Below are 22,007 nucleotides of genomic sequence, written 5' to 3'. Positions count from 1 at the left end.
AGAATTGAGAACTCAGCAACAATTTCTGCCAAAGGTGGTTTCCTCTTTTCATATTAACCAACATATTGTGCTGCCAGTGGCTACTGGCACTTTGGCTGAGGAAAAGTCTCTGGATGTCACCAGAGCTTTGAAAATTTACGTTGCCAGTTAGAAAAACAGAGTCTCTGTTTGTGCTATATGCTCCCAATAAACTTGGGTGTCCTGCTTTCAAGCAGACCATTGCCCGCTGGATATGTCACACGATTCAGCAGGCTCATTCCACGGCAAGTTTGCTGTTACCTAAATCGGTAAAAGCCCATTCCACTAGAAAGGTGGGCTCATCCTGGGGCGGCTGCTCGGGGTGTCACGGCATTACAACTTTGCCGAGCAGCTACTTGGTCGGGGTCAAACATGTTTGCTAAGTTTTACAAGTTTGATACCTTGGCCGATGAAGACCTAAAGTTTGGTCAATCCGTGCTGCAGAGTCGTCCGCACTCTCCCGCCCGTTATAGAGGTTTGGTATGATCCCATGGTTCTTTTGGTGTCCCCAACATCCTCAAGGATGTAATAGAAAACAGGATTTTAATACCTACCGGTAAATCCTTTTCTATTAGTCCGTAGAGGATGTTGGGCGCCCGTCCCAGTGCGTACTGTATCTGCAGTTTAGTTCTGGTTACACACATATTGTGTTATGGTTTCTTCAGCTTGTTGCTGAATTTTGTTCATGTCCGTTGGCATGTGTTCAGTTGAATGCCATGTTATTCGGCATGTTTATGGCGTGAGCTGGTATGATGCTCACCTTGTTTGTTAAGTCCTTTACTCAAAATGTCCATCTCTCCGGGCACAGTTCCAAACTTAGTCTGAGGAGGGATATAGAGGGAGGAGCCAGGTCACGCCCCTTTGAAAGTCTTAAAGTGCCCATGTCTCCTGCGGATCCATCTATATCCCATGGTTCTTTTGGTGTCCCCAACATCCTCTACGGACTTATAGAAAAGGATTTACCGGTAGGTATTAAAATCCTGTTTTAGCATTTACTGGAAAACTTTGGAAAAAGATAGAGTTTGTGGAGAGAGAATGCCTCCATAGGTATAAAATGGTTAACACTTTTTGGAGCTTGGCAGGGCTGGGTTACCAACTAGGTACAGGCTGCTAGGTACAGGCTGCTGCCTAGAGCCTGGTGGGAACCTAAGTGCCTGCTTGCCATCTGCAGAAATTATGCATTAAAGTCCTTTATTGTCTGGCAATAAACTGTGTGGGTGTGTTGCAATGGATATAGAATCTTAGTTATGTCTAATATATAATCATCCAAGTACCATCTAATTTGCATATTAAATGAAGCCAGAGGAGGTTAACTGGTTTATATGAAATTCTTCCATGTATCCCTGTTTTAGCGCTTCTCTTCTAAAATACATATTACCTAGAAACGAGAGAATATATATTGGTCCATATTTTTATTGCTGTCCGATGACAGGTCCTGTCAAGCTTGGTCTGATTTGAGAATCCAGACTAAGAGTTGCTGCGGAAGTGGGATTATTGCAGTACAAACTAGTAAGAATCGCTGGGATGATGCAGTACCAGATAAGCAGGTGCACTGACATGAGCAGTACTAGCTATGCAGGATCGCTGGGTGATGCAGTACCAGATAAGCAGGTGCACTGACATGAGCAGTACCAGCTATGCAGGATCGCTGGGATGATGCAGTACCAGTTAAGCAGATGCACTGACATGAGCAGTACCAGCTATGCAGGATCGCTGGGATGATGCAGGACCAGATAAGCAGGTGCACTCAGGGCCGGTTCGAATGCCCTCGGCGCCCCGGGCAGGGAATGGGGGCGTGGCTTACTACAGGGGGCGTGGTCAGTCACGCCCCCTGTACAGCAGAAGCGCCGCTTAAATGCTGAGCGGTGCGCGATGACGTCATCGCGCACCGCACAGCAAAAGGTCCTCTCCGCGAAGGGAAACTAGACGCGTAGTGTCTAGTTCCCTTCGCGGAGAGGACCTTTGCTGTGCGGTGCGTGATGACGTCATCGCGCACCGCTCAGTAATGGTCCTCTTTGCGAAGGGAAACTAGACGCTACGCGTCTAGTTCCCTTGACGGGACCAGAGCCGCAGGAGCCGGGGGGACACAGCGGGCAGCGGAGGGCACAGCAGTGGCGGATCTTGCCATGGTGCGGCGCCCTCCGGATGGCGCCAGCGCCCTCCGGAAGGCGGCGCCCCGGGCAAAAGTACTGCTTGCCCGTGGCAAGATCCGCTACTGGGTGCACTGACATGAGCATTACCAGCTATGCAGGATCGCTGGGATGATGCAGTACCAGATAAGGAGGTGCACTGACATGAGCAGTGCCAGCTATGCAGGATCGCTGGGATGATGCAGTACCAGATAAGCAGGAGCACTGGAATTTGCAGTACCAGCAAGTCCGGATTACTAGGATGGCCAACTACCAGATAAGCAAGAGCACTGGCATTTGCAGAACCAGACGGTGAGGATTGCTGGGTTGAAGCAGTTTCAGATAAGCTAGAGCTCTGGGATTTGCAGAACCAGTAGGCAGTATGGGTAGATTAAGGCTGTACCAGATAAGCTTGAACACTGGGATAGGCAGTTCCATCTTCGCAAAGTGACTGGAGTGAGTCAGTGAATGCTAGAGATGGAAAGCGCACTGGGGTCTAACAGCTGAATGTTTTGCTAGAGAGATACTCAGCGTGGGTCTCAGCAGGTATGGACAACAAAGCACTGACAACTGGAAGTGCTACTGGAGGATCTTTATACCCCTGGGTCTCAGCCGATTGGCTGTTCACCGCTGATGCTGCTTCCTGTGTCAATTCATTGGTGCTTCAGAGGAGAAGGAACCAGAACTAATATGGCAGCACCCAGTGCAGGCCCCACATGGAATACTAAACACCGCGTCCGCAAGTTGAAGAGGTGATTGGAGACCTGCGGCCGAACGCTGGCGCACTGGGACAGATTGGTAGAGGTAAGATAGTGCCCAACAGGGCAGCACTGAGGGCCTAATTCAGCGTGGATCGTAGATGTCTGAAAAATTGCGCATCTATGATCCATTACACTGACATGCAGTGGGACGCCCAGCACAGGACAAGTCCGATCCGCATGCCGGGTCCTGTCCCCTTCCCCCCCAAACATGTGAAATCATCGCATGGCAGTGATGCCTTTGCATGTTTAGGGTAGCCCTCTGCCTACGCAGCCTAGAAGTGAAGGCAGGCAGCTGCCCGACATGTTTCAGGTTGCAGCGGCTGCGTGTTACATCACGCAGCTTTGTGTATACAGCATCTTATGAGGTAATTTATTACTGATGATGGCTTAGTATAGGACGTGCCAGACTCGCTCTCATCTACTGTACAAATATGGATCACATGTCTGGTGTAGAAGGAGAGAGACATGATGTTTTCCTGACAGAGACCTCAAGAAAACTCTTACCACAGTGTGACTGGGGCACTGGTTTTAATGTGACCATGCGTATGTCTGCATTAGGGCCAGTGAGATGATTAATGTGTGTATATAAAACGACAGTTTTAGTGTAAAATGTTTTGTATAAAGAAATATGTGACACAGTTTATGTGAAACACAATTTGTGTTCGAATGTTGGGGGGAGGGCATGTATAGGGTAATAAAGGGTATGTTATGGTTATTGCCGGTTCAACCCAGGGAGGGGAGGGGTAAACTGATATTATGCCTAGGACCCCATGAGGGCTCTTAGTTCAGCTCTGGAACTTGGTACATAGGTTCAGACTACAGTCCCCATTGATAATTATAGGGACTGCAGTCTGAAGCACTACTTAGCCTTTTGCAGGGGATCCTATATAATAAAAGGCTAATGCTGCTCCTCACCTGTATGTGGGGAATTCAAGTGTTTTACGCACCGGCGAACACTAGATGGTGCCTGATGGAGCAATTCAAGTGTTGCTCCTTTCGGGCTTGCACAGCCTCTGGCACTGACATTACTGTTATGTTGTTCCATCATTTTGACGGGCTTGTAATTAGTAGATATATTTTTCTCTTAATCTACAAAGAGTTGGCAAAAGTGATCTGGAATGTACAGTAGTAGCCTTTCGACAGCCTGGCTCCTCTATAAAGAGACATTACCTGTGTACCACTGGAGCTGGTTCCAATACTCTATACTGATCCATGATCTTGTCAAGTAGTTTTTGCTTTTCATGTTTCAGCTCTGTCAGTTTCTCTCTAGGAATGAAACAAAAGGCAGCCATTGTAATATTTTTATTTTATTTTATTGTTTACATATTGAAAACAGTTTAAATAAAATTTGACAAAATCCTACAGAGACATACAGTATATACAAAGGAGGTGCAAAATTCAGGAACAAATAAAAATAAAGCACCATTTCTGAATATACAAACAATGTAGACATAGATTAGACAGAAATTTCCCTATAGACCAATAAACTAAAGGCCACTGTAATACAAATCACCATCCCAATTTTTCAATAGTAACGAATAGAAACTGCCAAATTTATCAAGCAGCAGTTTTGTGAACCAATATAAGTTATTCTGGAGGTTTGTAAGGGTTGAGTATGCGTGACCAGTGGTCAGGAGACCGCCGGTCAGCATACCTCTGCCTGTATCCCGGCAGCGGAATCCTGGCGGGGGGTGGGCAGCGCAACAAGCCCCACAGGTTCTATTCCCACTCTATGGGTCTCGTGGACACCGATAGAGTGGGTATAGCCCCTGTTGGTTGGCATGCCGACCATCGTGATTCTCAGGGGGTTGGATGTAGGGGGAGGAGTTGTGACCGGCAGTCTCCTAACCACCGGTCACATAACTACATCCCGTTTGGAAGTATAAATTGCCAGTGATAGATGGTGGGTTGAAAACACCATCAAACTCGCCCTTTAGTAAATTTCCACCTAAATATTGTTATCCTGCCAAGATAGGGAGCAGAAGGAACATTCATGTCTGAATTATTGACATATGGTGACCATAATGGCAAAAATGCTATAATTCATTTAATGCATTTTAGTCAGGGACTTTGGGAACTGGAAAGAATTTCTCTTTACTCTTCCGAATGGTGTGTAAATAAATAAACAGTACCACGAACAATAAAAGATCAATCTGGTTGCAGGGTTAGATGATAGCCTTACCGGTAGCTTCTCTCCTCTTCTTGTCTCAGGGCACCACTCTCAAGGCTCCGCTCTAATAACTCACGATTGTCTTGGCTTAGAGAATTTATCTGAGACAGCAGCAGGTTACTCTGGTCTTGGAGAGAGAGTTTTACCTGGGACAACACCTGAAAACACAGAGACAGTTATCTTGTGACCTGCATAACCACAAACTCAGGCAGCAACACTGTTCCTGAATCACCAACCTGGCACTGATTTGAAAGAGCTGTTTTGCTGATCTCCAGCCGCTGGACCCTCTCTTTCAGTTCCATGCGCTCTCTGTCTAGCTGCTCTCGCTCTCTCTGCTCAGATCCCAGCTGTCTCTTCATTTCTCTCAGCTCTGACATTTTTTCACTACAATTCTTCTCAAATCGGGACAGCTCCTCTTGTAGCCTAAGAACAAAACAAGATGGCAGCCCTATTCATTGTCTACTACCATTACCTGACCCATAAATCTAACATTTACCTAACCTATTCAAAAATCATTTCTGCAGGCAGAAGGACATGCAGTTCCAATCCATTTCTAGCTATCTGCATGTACAGTATATGCACTTGTAAGTACACTGTTTAGTCATGCAGCCATAACATAAACTAAGTACCTGTCTAAAGTTGATGATTTAAGAAACATGTTAGAGTCACCTCGCAGCCCACACATTGCACATTGGGGAACCTAAAGCACAAATTCCTATTACTAGAAGCCCAGATTTGGCCATTCGATCACCTCTTTTGCTCTTCCTGCAGTCTCTGGTTATCCATCTGCAATTCTTGCATTCTTTCCGTCTGCTCTTGCAGTTTTCTCTGCTGCTCCTGCTGCACCTGCTCTCCCTGTATAGAGAGCTGGGATAACCTGCCAGAGACCATAGTCATCAACAAAGTAATGTATGTGAAACAAATCCTCAACAATCCACATACAAATGTATATTCCATTTACAAACACACTACCACTCGGTTTTATAACACAATAATAACTTTGGCAAATACTTTTGTGCAAACCGAGGAACCATCAAAGAAATTGCTAAAGTTATAAGGGAGAAATGGGATTATGATCACCCCCTGCTTGTCATCCTGTCTCTGCTACTGTACCAACCATTCCATTCTCTTTGTACTTACCTGCTACCCAATACTACACACACAGGCTTTAATTACCAATGCAAATGCAAGAAGCTGCACAAATCCTTAGTTTTGCAATTAGTTTTATGCCTAGATGATCTGTCCTGCACATATCTCGGGACATGACTACACTCCAGTCTCAAAAAATGCCTCCACAACCTACAGTAGTGGTGTGCAGAAAGGTGAACATATTTGTAGAGGGTCATGGTGCAATGACCAGCCTGTTGCTACTTTCAACCATCCCTTTACTGAAATAAAACTTCAACATCTTCCTCATCAAATATTGCTTGGATTGGCCACATTATTGGAAGCTGCACATAAACCCAATGTCCATCATCTCCGAGCTCTTGCAAAATATAAGTCCCTGACAAAATTCAAGTCCCTTTTCAGGGCAGAAATGGCAACATGCCCCTCAACACAGCAGAGAGCATATCAAAGGTGACCCTCATCACCTCTTCATCTAATTTCAATGATTTTGCTGTACAAATTAATACCTAATGTTCACATTGCGCTTTGTACTTAACAAGGATTTATGTCCCTTTACCTACTGTAATTTCTTCTATTGTCTGTGGGAAACACCCCCCCCCCCCCTCTTTATTTGCTGCCATCTTGATCAATGGACCTATAAAATTTGGCAGAAATCTAAATGCAATTGCATAAATCAAGCAGGATATTATGCAGTACTTCAGCTGTTGTGCGTTTCATAAATGAGGCCCGTAGATTTTAACTCATGTCTGTGTCTGCCAGTCAAGTACAAGCTATACAGACATTCATATCGGCTTGCAGTAGTATTCAATTATCAGTTAAGTAAAATAGAGATGCAGAATGGTGGGGACATCAAATTCACTTTCTATAAAAAAGGGAACATTTGCAACTTTTACTCATTAAATATATTCAAGCATTAGTGATTTAGAAAGCCAGTGAACCCTGGTGAGAAGCATTAGTGTTCTAGGTAGCCAGTGAACTCTAGTGAGAAGCATTAGTGTTCTAGGTAGCCAGTGAACTCTAGTGAGAAGCATTAGTGTTCTAGGTAGCCAGTGAACCTGGTGAGACACTACTGTACTCGATTGTCCTACCTCTCCTGCAGCTCCCGATGTTCTTGTTTCAGTAATCTCATAGCACTCCGGCCTCGACGCAGCTCTCTTTGTACTCTTTCCAATTCCCCCTCCTGTCTTTGCAGGTCCCTGAGCAGGGAGTCATGACGTCCTTGCAACTCTGATCTCTCTCTTCGTACTCCATGCAGTTCCAGTAGAAGCAAGGATATGGGGGAGTCGGTGGCAGCAAGAGGGGGATAAGTGGATATGGACTCAGATCCATTTTTGGAGGGAGGCACAGAAACATGAGGCTGAAAAATGAGGTCAGATGCATGAGGCTGAATGACTGAGTCAGGAGCAGAGGCCAACAAAGTTGATTGAGTAAATGCAGAGAGAGTTGGCTCTAATGTGGGAGATATTGGGAACTTAGGAAATGGAGAAACATATACAGCATTTGTGGTTCCAAAGCAAAAGGAAATGCAGGCAGAATCAGAAATTGTTAATGGCTTAGATGAACTTTCATCCAGTTGTCTACTTATTTTTGGTTCTTTTCCTTCTTCAGGCTGTGGTCTTATTTCTCTAGTAGTTTCTTGCAGGTGTATTTTACCAGGTTCTGCTTCTTGAAAATTGCTCTCTGATTTATTGTTTTCCATTTTTCTCTTATGGGTCATCTTCTCTCCAGTTTTCTGTTCCAGTTGCCTTCTGAGAGTCTGAATGTCCTCAGTGCTTTCATGCAGTTGTCTCTGCAGTAGTTCTGTCACCTTATTACCCTCATCCAGTTTAAATTTAAGAGACTGCTCATATAGATCCCTCTCTTTCAGTTGTTTTATTAGAGAATGTTCCTTGCCTGTACATTCTTCTAGCTGTCTCTTAAGTGTTTGTATATCAACTTCTTTTTCATTGAGCTGTTTCTGTGAGATCTCGGCTTGCTCTGCACTCGCTTGAAGTTGCTTTATGAGACATTGGGTCTGCTCGTCTTTCTGCTGATCTTGTCTATCCAACTGTTCATTTTCTTTATGAATCAAGCGGACTATGGACTCTTTCCTACTGTTCATTTCATCCAGCTGCTTCTTCATCATTTGGATCTCTAGATTGTCGTTTAGTTGTCTAGCTTTGAATTGTGTACTGATCTCCTCTATATGCCTTTTCAAATTTAGCCTCTCTCTCTCACTACCTTCCAGCTGGATCTTCCATGAGTGTTCCTGCTCAGCACTCTCTTGTAACTGTCTTCTGAGGAACTGCAGTTCTGCACTGTTCTCCTCCAATTGTCTCTTGAGTAACTGCTCCCTTTCTTCCAGGCGTCTGTTCAGTAAAAAGTTTTCCCCACTTCTCTCCTCCAGCTGTTTTTTCTGTGAGTTTATTTCTTCTACACTTTTTTGAAGCTGTCTCTTTAAGGACTCTGTCTCCTCGGTTTTTTCTTTAATCAGTCTGTTTAGTGAGTGCTGACATGTCTCATTCTCTTTCAACTGTCTTTTCAGGGACTGTATTTCTTCAGCATTCTCTTTTAATTGCAGGTGACATGACTGTCTTTCTCTTGCACCTTCTTCCATCTGTCTTTGTTGCACCTTTCTCCGTCCTTCATTTTCCTCCAGATGTCTTTTTAGTAGCTGCAGCTCCCAATCACTCTCTTCCAGCTTTCTGTTTAAGGATTGCTGTTTTCCAGTGCTCTCATCTAAATGTCTTTTTTGGGTTAATATCTCTTCTTCTCTTTCTTGAAGCTGTTTCTGGAGGGCTTGTATGTCTACCTTGCTATCTTCAATATTTCTTAGTAAATTCCCTTCTTTATCTGCACTTGCTTGGATCTGTCTAGTTAGACTTTCTATTTGGTCAGACATCTCGCGGAGCTGATTTTTTAGTGCAGTTGACTCTGCTGTAAGAGTCTGCAGAGCGCTGTTCTCTACTGCATGCTCTTGAATTTGTTGCTGTATGCATTTCTCATCCATGTCTTTGAACTGTCTCTTTAATGACTGTACCACTGTATCTTTTTCCTGTAGCTGTCTCTGTAAGATCTTGTTTTTTTCAGAACTTTCTTCCAATTTCCTGCCCAGGGATTGCCGCTCTCTTTCATTCTGCTCAAGTTGACGTTTCAATAATTGTTCCTCACTAGAGGCCTCTTGTAACTGTTTTTGAAGAAACTGGATGGTGAATGTGCTCTCTTCCAACTGCTTCTTCACTAACTGCTCTATGCCCTCTATTTTCTCTATGTTTCTCTTGAGTTCCTGCACTTCTCCTGTTCTTCCATCCAGCTGCCTCTTCAATAACTGTTCTAATTCTTCTCTTTTTGACAGATTCTGCCTGAGTTCCTCTACCTCTCCTGTTCTCTCTTCCAGCTGACTTTTCACTAACTGCTCTAGTTGCTCTTCCTTGGCCAAGTTATGCTTGAGATCCTTGACTTCCTTTGTTCTCTCTTCCAGCTGTGTCTTCACTAGCTGTTCTAGTTCCTCTCCTTTATCCAAACTTTTCTTCAGCATATTGACCTCTCCTGTCCTCTCTTCCAACTGCCTTTCCACTAATTTCTGGGAATCCTCTTTTTTTTCCAAGATTCTGCTGAGTTTATGCACCTCCTTATTCCTTCCTTCCAGCTGCCTCCTCAGTAGCTGCTCTGCTTGTTCTTTTTTGTCCAGGTTTCTTTTGAGCATTTGTACCTCACCTGTCCTCTCTTCCAGCTGGCGTTTTACTAACTGCTCTAACTCTTCTCTATTTTCCAAGTTTTTTCTAAGCAACTGTATCTCCCCTGCTCTCTCTTCCAGTTGTTTTTTCCATAACAGCTCTACTTCCTCTCTCTTTTCCAAGTTTATCCTGAGAGGTTGCACCTCCGCTGTTTTGTCTTCCAGTTGTCTTCTCAGTGACTCAATTTCCTTTGCACTCTCTTCAATTTGTTTTTTTAATGCCTGTTCCTCTCTTTCTTGAAGATGCATCTTTATGGAGTGCATGTCTCTTGTGCTGGCTGCCAACTGTCTTTTAAGAGATTGCATTTCCTCAGAACTTTCTTGCAGATGCTGCGTTAGAGAATGCGACTCTTGTACATCAGACAGTTGTTTTTTTAGCAATTCTATTTCTACAGCTTTCTCATGGATTTGTCTCTGCTGGACTGTGTTCTCTACTTCTTTTTCCTCTAGCTGTTTCTTTAAGGATTGTATCTCACAAGCACCCAATTCAAACTTTGCATTTAATGACTGTGCCTCTGCAGCACTTATTTCCAGTTGTGTCTGGAGTGATTGTATCTCTCGACCGCTCAATTCTAGCTGTACCTTCAGTGATTGTAACTCTGCAGCATTCATTTCCAGATGAGTTTTCAGTGACTGTTCCCTTCCAGAACTTAATTCCAGCTGCACTTTTAGAGATTGTACCACTTCAGCATTCAATTCCAATTGTTTATTTAGTGATTGTTGCTCCCCAGCACTCACTTCCAATTGTGCCTTTAGTGATTGTACCTCTTTAGAACTCTGTTCCAGTTGTGTATTCAGTGATTGTTCCTTTTCAGAACTCAACTCCAGATGTGCCTTTAGTGATTGTACCACTCCTACATTTACTTTCAATTGTGTCTTCAGTGATTGTTCATTTTCACAATTTATTTCTAGCTGTGCCTTTAGTGATTGTTTTTCTTCAGCACTCAGTTGCAATTGTCTCTGCAGTGATTGTACATCTTCAGTGTTCACTTCCAGTTGTGACTTTAGTGACTGTACCTCCCCAGTGCTCAATTTCAGCTGTGTCTTTAGTGACTGCATTTCTGTATCATACAACGTTAGCTGTGCTTTCATTGATTGTACCTCTCCAGCCCTAGATTCAAGCTGTGTCTTTAGTGAGTGTACCTCTCCAGCCATAGATTTCAGCTGTGTCTTTAATGACTGTACCTCCTCTGCTCTACTGTCTAGCTGTGTCCTTAGTGACTGTACATCTCCAGCCCTACATTCCAGCTGTGTCTTTAGTGACTGTACCTCTCCAACCCTGCATTCCAGCTGTGTCTTTAGTGACTGTACCTCTTCAGTCCCACGTTCCAGCTGTGTTAGTGAGTGTACCTCTACACTACTCGATTCCAGCTGTGTCTGTAATGACTCTAAGTCTCCCGAACTCTGTCCCAAATGCCCCTGATTGACAGTCTTAGAATTGTCTGCATATTTCCCCAGTGATTTGTCCTCTAGAGAACATTCTTCCAGTTGGATCTGAATTAATGGCACATTACAATTAACTTCTTCCAGCTGTTTATTCTGTATAAGATTATTTCTTGTACTGTCTTCCAGCGGCACATGCGGCTGACCAGTGTCTTTGCCTGCTTTTTTTGAAACAGTGATTGGCTGTTCATCTGTAGTCATTTTCTGCAAGTGCTGTGACTGCACCTGTACAACTCTGTCTTCTGGTTTCTTTTTCTCTTTCTGGTTCATGTCTCCATCTCCCAATAGATCTTTATCCACTAAGCTGCCCCCATCTGGCTCCTACAGAATGAAATAAGCAGAACTTCAAGATAATGCCCTAGAGCAGTGGTTTCCAAACTTTTTTGAATCACGGCGCCCTAGAATATCAGAATTTTTTTCACGGCACCCCTAGGCCAAAAATTTCTTATTGAGAAATTTAGAAAGAAATAAGACATTAAGTAGATCGCGTTTGTATGTCATCCTTAGGGTCAGTTGTGTGGTGAGGGACAAGATTTGCTTCTGTTTGGCCACATATTTTATGATTGGCAGCCACCAGCACTGGTTTTGCCTATTATATTGACCATGAATAATTTGAATTGGTCTTGGACCACCAACCCAGGGCACCCCTGCAAGTGTCCCGAGGCACCCCAGGGAGCCATGGCACACAGTTTGGGAACCTCTGCCCTAGAGAAAGCATTATTAGTTTACCGATTTGCTCTCACCTCTCTGACACATAAATCTTGTAATCGGTCCGAGATCTCTTGCTTTTGCTCTATATGTCCCATGTTCTCCAGATCCACAGTCTCTCCAGTTAAGATCTGCAGCCTTTCTCTCAGGACCTGGTTTTCTCTCTCCAAACGTAACAAAGCTTGGGACAGCTCTGCATTCAGGTCTAAAACTGCAGATAATAGATGAAAAGTATATAAGAGGTTTGTACACAAAAACAGAACAACAGAGGGGTCAGATTTTGTGTAGTAAGTAATAAGTGTAGTAATAAAAAATTACATAGAGGTTGTGTAAAGACACGCGGTCTTGAAGTTGAATATTGGATATATGGCAATTAAAACAGTCTTTAACCACAACTAGACTGAGCTACAGCTGACTACGGAAGATATTTTCATATTATAATTATCAATACTTACATTCAACATCTGTCTCCTGTCTCTCCCAGCAAGTGACATGCTCTTTTTCCCATTTTGAGACTGTCTCTCCTTCGGACTCATACACTCTCTCCCAACCTTGAGATGCCTCCTCCCTTAGTATTCGTATCTCCTCGGCCAAAGTTAGGTTATCATGGAGCAGACACTGCACTCTTTGAGACTCTGAGTCTCTCTCCTGCAAGACAGGTCCAGTCTCATAAATAAAAATAACCATAACAAACCCGCAGGGCAGTCCCAATTAGACATACAGGAACTCATTCAGAGTTTAATGTAAATGTAAGTTATGGCTATTTGTCTCCTCAATGTGCTCTCTAACTGCACATATGCATCTGTTTGTGATTCGTGTCTTTTGCCTTGATGGCTTGGACGCATTTTACACTTAAAATAACTTATGTCAACGTGGAGCGGCATTGTTCAAAAATCAAAATAAATTCATTCTTCCAACCACAGTAATCTTAGCCAGTTTAGGGGGTTATTTGGTTTTGTTAGCAGTCCACAAAAGCACACTAATAGGCCAAACCATGTGCACCGCAGGTGGGGCAGATATAACATATGCAGAGAGAGTTAGATTTGGGTGGGTTATATTGATTCTGTGCATGGTAAATACTGGCTGCTTTATTTTTACGCTGCAATTTAGATTTCAGTTTGAACACTCTCCACCCAAATGTAACTCTCTCTGCACATGATATATATATATATATATATATATATATATATATTTGTATAGATCTAACATACACAGCTCAAAAAAATAAAGGAAACACTAAAATAACACATCCTAGATCTGAATGAATGAAATATTCTTATTAAATACTTTGTTCTTTACATAGTTGAATGTGCTGACAACAAAATCACACAAAAATTATCAATGGAAATCAAATTTATTAACCCATGGAGGTCTGGATTTGGAGTCACACTCAAAATTAAAGTGGAAAAACATACTACAGGCTGATCCAACTTTGATGTAATGTCCTTAAAACAAGTCGAAATGAGGCCTCCACGTGCCTGTATGACCTCCCTACAACGCCTGGGCATGCTCCTGATGAGGTGGTAGATGGTCTCCTGAGGGATCTCCTCCCAGACCTGGACTAAAGCATCCGCCAACTCCTGGACAGTCTGTGGTGCAACATGGCATTGGTGGATGGAGCAAGACATGATGTCCCAGATGTGCTCAATTGGATTCAGGTCTGGGGAACGGGCGGGCCAGTCCATAGCATCAATGCCTTCATCATGCAGGAACTGCTGACACACTCCAGCCACATGAGGTCTAGCATTGTCTTGCATTAGGAGGAACCCAGGGCAAACCGCACCAGCATATGGTCTTACAAGGGGTCTGAGGATCTCATCTCGGTACCTAATGGCAGTCAGGCTACCTCTGGCGAGCACATGGAGGGCTGTGCGACCCCCCAAAGAAATGCCACCCCACACCATTACTGACCCACTGCCAAACCGGTCATGCTGGAGGATGTTGCAGGCAGCAGAACGTTCTCCTTGGCATCTCCAGACTCTTTCACGTCTGTCACATGTGCTCAGTGAGAACCTGCTTTCATCTGTGAAGAGCACAGGGCGCCAGTGGCGAATTTGCCAATCTTGGTGTTCTCTGGCGTATGCCAAACGTCCTGCACAGTGTTGTGCTGTAAGCACAACCCCCACCTGTGGACGTCGGGCCCTCATACCACCCTCATGGAGTCTGTTTCTGATCATTTGAGTAGACACATGCACATTTGTGGCTTGTTGGAGGTCATTTTGCAGGGCTCTGGCAGTGCTCCTCCTGTTCCTCCTTGCACAAAGGCGGAGGTAGCGGTCCTGCTGCTGGGTTGTTGCTCTCCTACGGCCTCCTCCACGTCTCCTGATGTACTGGCCTGTCTCCTGGTAGCGCCTCCATGCTCTGGACCCACCCGCTGACAGACACAGCAAACCTTCTTGCCACAGCTCGCATTGATGTGCCATCCTGGATCAGCTGCACTACCTGAGCCACTTGTGTGAGTTGTAGACTCCGACTCATGCTACCACTAGAGTGAAAGCACCGCCAGCTTTCAAAAGTGACCAAAACATCAGCCAGAAAGCATAGGAGCTGAGAAGTGGTCTGTGGTCACCACTGCAGAACAACTCCTTTATTGGGGGGTGTCTTGCTAAATGCCTATAATTCCCACCTGTTGTCTATTCCATTTGCACAACAGCATGTGAAATTGATTGTCAATCAGTGTTGCTTCCTAAGTGGACAATTTGATTACACAGAAGTGTCGAAGTCAAAAATATTACATAAAAAGAACATACAAACTACACACATGTAAGTCGCTATACTTGCAAATACGTGCAGCGAGCACAGCAATATATGGTAACACACGCATTTACATGGACATGCCACAGAGATGGATTCGACTCTTATTTCATACAGTACATAACTATAATAATATCAAGCGCCAGACATCATGATGATTTAAAATGATATATAATGAAGTAATGTCATGTATGTGTATTATTTGAACGAAACCAGATAGACCGGTCATATTTACTATTAAAGCAACCAGAATAATGTGTAGATTCATTTCATACTTGTTATAAAGTTGTAGGACATTGCAACAGATAATTATGATTAAATGTATGTAAGCTAAAATCGCTTTTATTAGAACAATAGATATTCCAAACAGGTAGTGGACAGGAAGCTCAGGCCAGCCCCTTAGGACGTCCCCACGGCTGAACCTGTTCAGCATATACAAAATGACTAGTGACTCATCATGAATGAGTGAGTCCCCTCCCCCAGAAACTAGATAACACATTGCTGACCACACAGGAGGTCAATTGCTTTTTGGTACCAGAGGATGAAGGAGTTCCTGGCAGACCAGTTCCTGCATTTATTTACAGAGAGAGAGAGAGAGTGATATGGAAAGACGAATTTATATAACTTAAGGATAATGGTATTGTATGCTGGCCTGCAACTGTATGTAACTGTGACTGTAACTGTATGTTTTAACTGCTTACTGTACGAGTTGTAACTATAGGTATACTGTACATTGTAATATATTGAATCCATATCCTTTTAATAACAAATATATACATCAATGAGCTTTGGAACTCAGAAAATGTGTGGGTGTATTGTTTTCTCTTATGGGATGCAGTGTTTTGCGATGTACAGCGCACTTTTATCGTATATGGTAATAAGATGCGCCTGGCGTCTGCAATATATATTAGAGCGGGCATTTTATATTTGTGAGAAAGCAATTTGGCATTCACAGATGAGGGCTCTTACGGGATATCATGGTCTTAATGATGCACTGTACATTATAAACGCGACACTGTGGTCCAGGTTGTGATGGACGCATCCTGACGCTGAGAAAATCATATCCGTGTGTTCTGTTGTGTTACCAGTAAGCCAATGATATGAAAATTATAGGGACAATGCGTTTCTCATAATATTTAAGATGCTAAAATGTATTTTTATTGTTGCAAAACAAAGTTCAAATAAGTCATATTGTGTTTGATTCAGATTGGATTGTTTATCTGTTAAGTAGGGTGAAACGTACATTTAAAAGTTGCTGCATAGCCTTGATACCGTTTTTTTTTTTAACTCAGGCCTAAAATAACTTCAGGTGCTTGTATAATGTGTGATTTCTTTGTGACAAAGGAAGCCACATGGTCTGTCCTCCATTTTGGACTAACCACATGGCCTGTCCACCATTTAGTGTAAACCTCATGGATGTGGAAGGGGGAGGAGCAGTGGCCGTTTTAGGAAGGTCATTTTCTAAATAGCTGATTTTCAGTCTGCTCAGAAAAATCAGTTTCCTTGGTCACATCAAACACCATTTATGAGTTACCAATGCATTTATTTAACCCATGCCATAGTCAATTACAAATAGTTTCAATTGGGCCTAGTGAGAGTAAATGGTAAGATAAATGCTTGGCTTGGGGTAAAAAAAATTGCACATAGATAGAAAAAGGAAAGAAAGGGTTTTGGGGTTTTTTTTCCTCTTTTTCCTTCCAAGACTTGTAGAATCTGCTTGCTATAGGATGGCAATTGAAATGCAAATTAACCTGTGTAACTGGGTTTTTTTTTAGTGGAAAAGCAAATAGCTTTGATATGCAAATAAGAGGTAAGGTGTCTCATAGGAGACCAGTGAATGGTACATATATATAATATTATTATAATTATGTGTATATTTATATCAGTGTATGTTCTGCAAGATAGCTATCCAATCTGAATCATATCATTTAAATTATTGATTATTGCTAGAGTCATTATAGATCTGTGTGAAATAGGATACATTTGTTGCTATATAGGTAAATTTGAAATAACAGTATTTTAAGGAAGTAAGTGTAAAGACACAAACGCAGGTCTGCATAAAAGTTTATACAGAACAAGTTGTGTCTAGTGGGCAATAGTAATTAGTATTGTTCACATTTATACTTAGAGCTGTGTGATTTGTTTTATTGCGGACGCAGGGTTTTGTACACGTGTCTCGGACAAAGTAAAGGACTGCGCACGCAGCGTAAGAGACACGCGCGGTCGCGTGTGTACGCAAAGTGCGTAAGAATGTGGGCGCTAAGTACAAATTACAAACTGAATAACCCCTTGCGCTATTTAATTAGAGGCAACATGACATGAATACACTCAATAAAATAATTATAAGATAATTTTAATATCTAAAAAATCGATCATGTATAGGTTACATAGACATAATCATAAAAAATTGGGTTAATTAGTATGCGCATACAAGTAAAAATGCTGAATGTTAAACCTACTAATTGAGCATAAGAGGTGGATCATATAGCTACTAGTGACCACATATGGCTAATTCAATAATCATAAGTTGACAATGTCCTTAATTTATGTTCTCAGAATATGACAGTCCCATTAGATGTGCTCATAAATATTTCATGATTGATTATCATGTGGTGTGATAAAAATAAATATGGAGCTTTAGTTTAGGTATATACCAATATATGAGTTTAACCAATTGCTCATAAGGATGAATAGTTCTTTACATGTGGAAAAGATATCCAGAATAAATGGAGGAAATTTGTATATCACCCGGGGCTTGGTGCACAGCAAGCACCTGTAGAAGAAAAGCTCCCGTCTTCCACAGTCCGTAAGTGGCGTCCTCCGTCTCCCACTGTGTCTGGCTCTCATACACACACCTTGGATCGCTTGGAGAGAGAGAGGGGTTGGTCCGGCTCCCGGAGCTCTGCGCACCGCAGGCGCTGATCAGTTGATTTTGCTCCCGTCTTCAAGCCGCCGCATATAGCGTCCTCCCGTCTCGTTTAGTTCAAAGGTGGGATAGTAGACATTTAATACAATAGCACATAACTATCAGATTTCAAAAGCAGGTTACTCTAAATTTAGTTTAAAAACTATTGCCTCTGGGGCAAAGCTGCCTATCTGAATGAATTAAAATTTTCTGTATAGAAAAACCAAAGTGTATTTGAGTGAGCGAACGTAGGAGTGAGTGGATTGAACCCAGGGAATTCGGGATCCCGTAGTGTGGTACATCAAGTAAGTGGAGGCTTGGTGGCGTGAGGCGGCTGACTCACGTTAGTATAAGGTTTAATACGCAAATCGTGATGAGATTTGCAGAGGAGCGTAATAGGGAATTGTGCATTGTGTAGTATTGAAGTAAAAAGGTTTTTTGTTACGCTCCGAGCTGAGGGTCACAGTTTGTACATTGACCCGTGGTTGTACGGCAGATAGGTAACAAGTACCTATACGCTGTGCGATTGGACCGCGCGTTTGTGGGTGTGATAGATAGCGCAACTTGATACCCCTTTTACGAGCTTTTGCGTAAAATCGCGGTATCATTAGCGCTGTATAGAGCATACGCAAGCGTGATTTGTGTATAAAAAGTGTATAGGGAGTTTTCGCTGGTCTCTCTCAGGAAAATCTCCAGCGACGGATATTTACTGGAAAAGGTAAGTCACTCCTAACACTTCCAGTAAATAGAAACTAGATAGGGCCACACTGGGTACGCGGTGTTCACTATTGGAGTGAGTCGTGGTACTCAGCGGAGAAGGAGCGAGTGAAAGCGCTAGGTGTCTTTCACCGTCTATTTGCGGTGTGCATTGGGGATTGTGTTTATTGGAAAAAAGTCCGCGATGGGATCCAATTGCACAAGCAGTGGGCGTTTGGTAGCTAGGGTTCAGGCTGAAGAAGAGTTGGGACCGAGAAGGTCAGACTCGGGACAGAGAAGGTCATAATTGCGACCGAGAAGGTCAGCAAGGTTTAATATGTGTGAAAAGTATGGTTCACACACGGTGGCTTTTTGCAATGAATGGTTATGTATGACTGACAAAGATTGGGTACCATTCCCTAGGGTGAGCAGCTTTGAACCAGAGGTACTGCAGAACTTAAGGATAAGAATATGTCTAATAAAATCCCCAAAACAAAGGGTCAGACATACAAATTGTTTAAACCTGTGGCAGCAAGAGGGGTTGGTGAGTTTGATCCTAAGGTATTGCAGGTGGTATGTCTAACCAAAGTCATATAAGACAAGAATGGAAATATAACTTGTAGAAACAATAAACAAGTAGGAAGAAAAAAAAGAGAATGCAAGTACACCGCCGTATGTAGATGTGGAAGCAGTTACGGCCAGCATACAAACTATAGAAAATAATAAAAATATGAAAAAATTTACTGTAATCTATATATGTACTAATGAATGTTGAAGTTTTATTTAGGAGTAGAAGGTGACCTGATTGTTTTCAGACATTTCTCATGTGCCCAGAGGAGTATCCAACCGGTAAAAGAAGAGCAGTAGCCTGTGGGGGGAAGTGGCTGAGACCAGTCAAACAGGTAAGTATGGTATCATTCGTGTACATATATAGTAAAACACAAAAATAAAACAAAAAAAATCAAGAAAGTAACGTCAGAAATGGAGAAAAACCTGTCCGCACATTAGTATTTGCCAGTAGGAAAGCGGACAGAGACATGGTAACCCCCGGGTATTTCTTTCAGTTACCATATAAGAAGTATTCATTCCTAGTAATGTCCCTAGTCAAGATGAGCTCGGAAATGTTTGTTGGACCATGTACAGACCCTTAATACAGGATGAGAAGGATTGAATGAATACTTCGCATGACCTAGAAGCTTGTTAAACTTTTTGTTTTTGCCTCTTGCAAAAATAGAAAACTCTCCATCTGGATAAGATCACTGGTAAACACTAATTCGGCAAATTGGAGATGGCTGTCTCTGTGCAAATGGACGGGCTCAATAAGGCATTGAGTGTCAGGGTGCAGACTTCTTTGCAAAATTGGAAAGGGGTCACAGTAGCTAATCTTAGATAGTGTGCTATTGAACATCACAAGAATAGTGCTAGGCGCAGAGAACAACAGGTGGAGAGGTTGAGGACGGTAAGTATACGGGCACATACAGGAAAGACCCATCAGTCCAAACCCCAGATCCCTAATGGTCAATAATATGTTACACTTGTAGGAAGGAAGGGCATTTTGCCAGAGATTGTAGGAGTAGTAGGACACATAGTCAATATAGATCCCCTAGACAGAAAACACAAGCCACATTATGAAACACATAGACGGGACCAACGGACATATAGTAAGGAATCATAAGCCATATAGAAAACACAGATTCGGCTAATGGGAAGAACAAAATAAATGCAACATTACCCTTTGACAAAACTTGCTGGGGTTAAGATGGGGCCTCTAAACTTTTGCTTCTTTTTCCTAGCAAAAATGGCCCCTGATTAACTTAATTTTGTTAGATATGATATACATATACTATGCTCCCGCTCAGGAAGTACAAAGTATGTTAGACACCCACGAAGACTAATGTCGCATTCTCCTGTTCTAGATGCATGTCCATCACAGGTAGAGGAAATTATCTCACAGATACTGGGTTCCCTATGAACTTAGGATGGACAGGACACTGGATTGGTGGCTGGGATAGTCCCAATAGCGATACGACAAACACAGAAACATTTTTTAAGGGGAGTAGACCAAGTAGAGAATCACTTCCCCGTAGTGCCCAATCCAGTTGTCAATTTTTTATAAAATCTTCTTCACCTCTACAAACACATCTGTCACCAACCTCTATTCTGTTTCTCTACAGTTTCCTCTTCATCTTTTGCGTTCACACAGGGTGGTACAATACATGGACCCAAGTACAGTTCAAACTCCACATGCCTAGGTCCTTCAGAGTTCTGCCCAAACCCAGTATATCTCAACAGCACGATAACACCAGTATTACTGCAGTGTGCCTTGTCATGCACAAAGGGTGGAGAATGGGAATACTGGTGAAGGGAAATTTTGTATAGATACTGATATGCCTGTTGTTAAATGGCAAACCTGACATTTTCTTTTTCATTTTCTTCTTCTTTCTCTCCTCTAGAGATGTTTCTTTTTTCTTTTTCTTTTTTTTTTTGAGTTATGCTCATGGTACTCTACATTGCAAAAACACGATAGTTAAATTAAGATACAAAAAATTTGTGTTCCCTACAGGAAAAGGCAGTCTGGAGGACAAAGGGGTATGGCCAGGGGTCCTCAGGACTGTGGGCAGGTGGACACGGTAAGCCAGTAGCCCCCAGAGCATACCTTCCAAGTCTAGCTGAGGTGGCACACGACTGACTCATCTAGGCAAAGAGGGTAGGTTCAGGCTGATGAGAGCCTACTGGTGCGCGCCAGGATTCTATTCTCATGCAGGTAAGAGAGCAATGACCTGTCTTGCTTGCTTGAGGAAGAATATTGGTAAAGCAATACCAACAGAGCCATCCCATATCCCTCCTGCAGACAGATGTTTTCAGGAAATACAAATCGACTTCGTACAGTTAACACCCTTTAGGAATTATTGTTATGTATTGGTGTGCACTGATGTTTTCTCAAACTGGGTAGAGGCATTTCCTGCCGCCACGGATGCTGCTGTGTTTACCGCAAAGAAAAATTGTGCAGAAATTTGTGTGTAGATAATGGTACCCCTAGAAGTAGGAGCAAAGCTTGAAATTGTACTATTGTGATCATAGATACTGCCACTAGTATTATGTAGCTTCGGAACCACTCCCAGATCTTCACTCAACGAATCACCCTCTTCGAAATTTGTTTTTGTTTTTGTTTTGGTATTTGTGTTTTTTTGGTTGTTTTTGGAAGACAACCTCGTGTCATGATTGATCTGCACAATGATCAGAAATACACCAATGAGGTGACAGTACAGTACCTCATTGAGATGAGCCAGCATTTGAGAACTTGACAAAAGAACTTGAAACTGTTGATTGCTGGTATGTCAAATACTAACTGTCTTGATTGTGAACCATGAGACTGTGTGATTGTTCTTACGCTCAGGTTGCCTAATAGACAGGTGGGAAGGACCATACCAAGTTTTGTTGACAGCACTAAAGGTCGCCGAAAGAGAGACTTGGGTCCACTCGTCCCACTGCAAGAAGGTCGCTGACCCGGAGAGAACTCGTGACAAAGTAGTTTATTGCTCACATTCATCGAGTTTGTGCAGTTTGGTAACTGTGTGTT

General features: G+C 42.8%; 1 protein-coding gene across 1 annotated transcript in view; it reads right to left on the bottom strand.

Moving 5' to 3' along the window:
- CCDC88B (coiled-coil domain containing 88B) overlaps positions 1-22,007 on the bottom strand; it is a 124,110-nt gene that overhangs the window by 15,293 nt on the left and 86,810 nt on the right. Inside the window, exons 12-18 of the mRNA XM_063944974.1 lie at positions 12,528-12,720; positions 12,108-12,283; positions 7,295-11,685; positions 5,830-5,955; positions 5,315-5,501; positions 5,091-5,236; positions 4,079-4,174 (exon numbers count right to left, since the gene is read on the bottom strand). Coding sequence (XP_063801044.1) covers positions 4,079-4,174; positions 5,091-5,236; positions 5,315-5,501; positions 5,830-5,955; positions 7,295-11,685; positions 12,108-12,283; positions 12,528-12,720 — 5,315 coding nt within the window. The remainder of the gene's footprint in view (positions 1-4,078; positions 4,175-5,090; positions 5,237-5,314; positions 5,502-5,829; positions 5,956-7,294; positions 11,686-12,107; positions 12,284-12,527; positions 12,721-22,007) is intronic.

This window comes from Pseudophryne corroboree, chromosome 11 (assembly GCF_028390025.1).
Source record: "Pseudophryne corroboree isolate aPseCor3 chromosome 11, aPseCor3.hap2, whole genome shotgun sequence".
NCBI lineage: Eukaryota > Metazoa > Chordata > Amphibia > Anura > Myobatrachidae > Pseudophryne > Pseudophryne corroboree.
The sequence above is the reverse complement of the archived record's forward strand: the minus strand, read 5'-3'. Positions and strand labels throughout refer to the sequence as shown.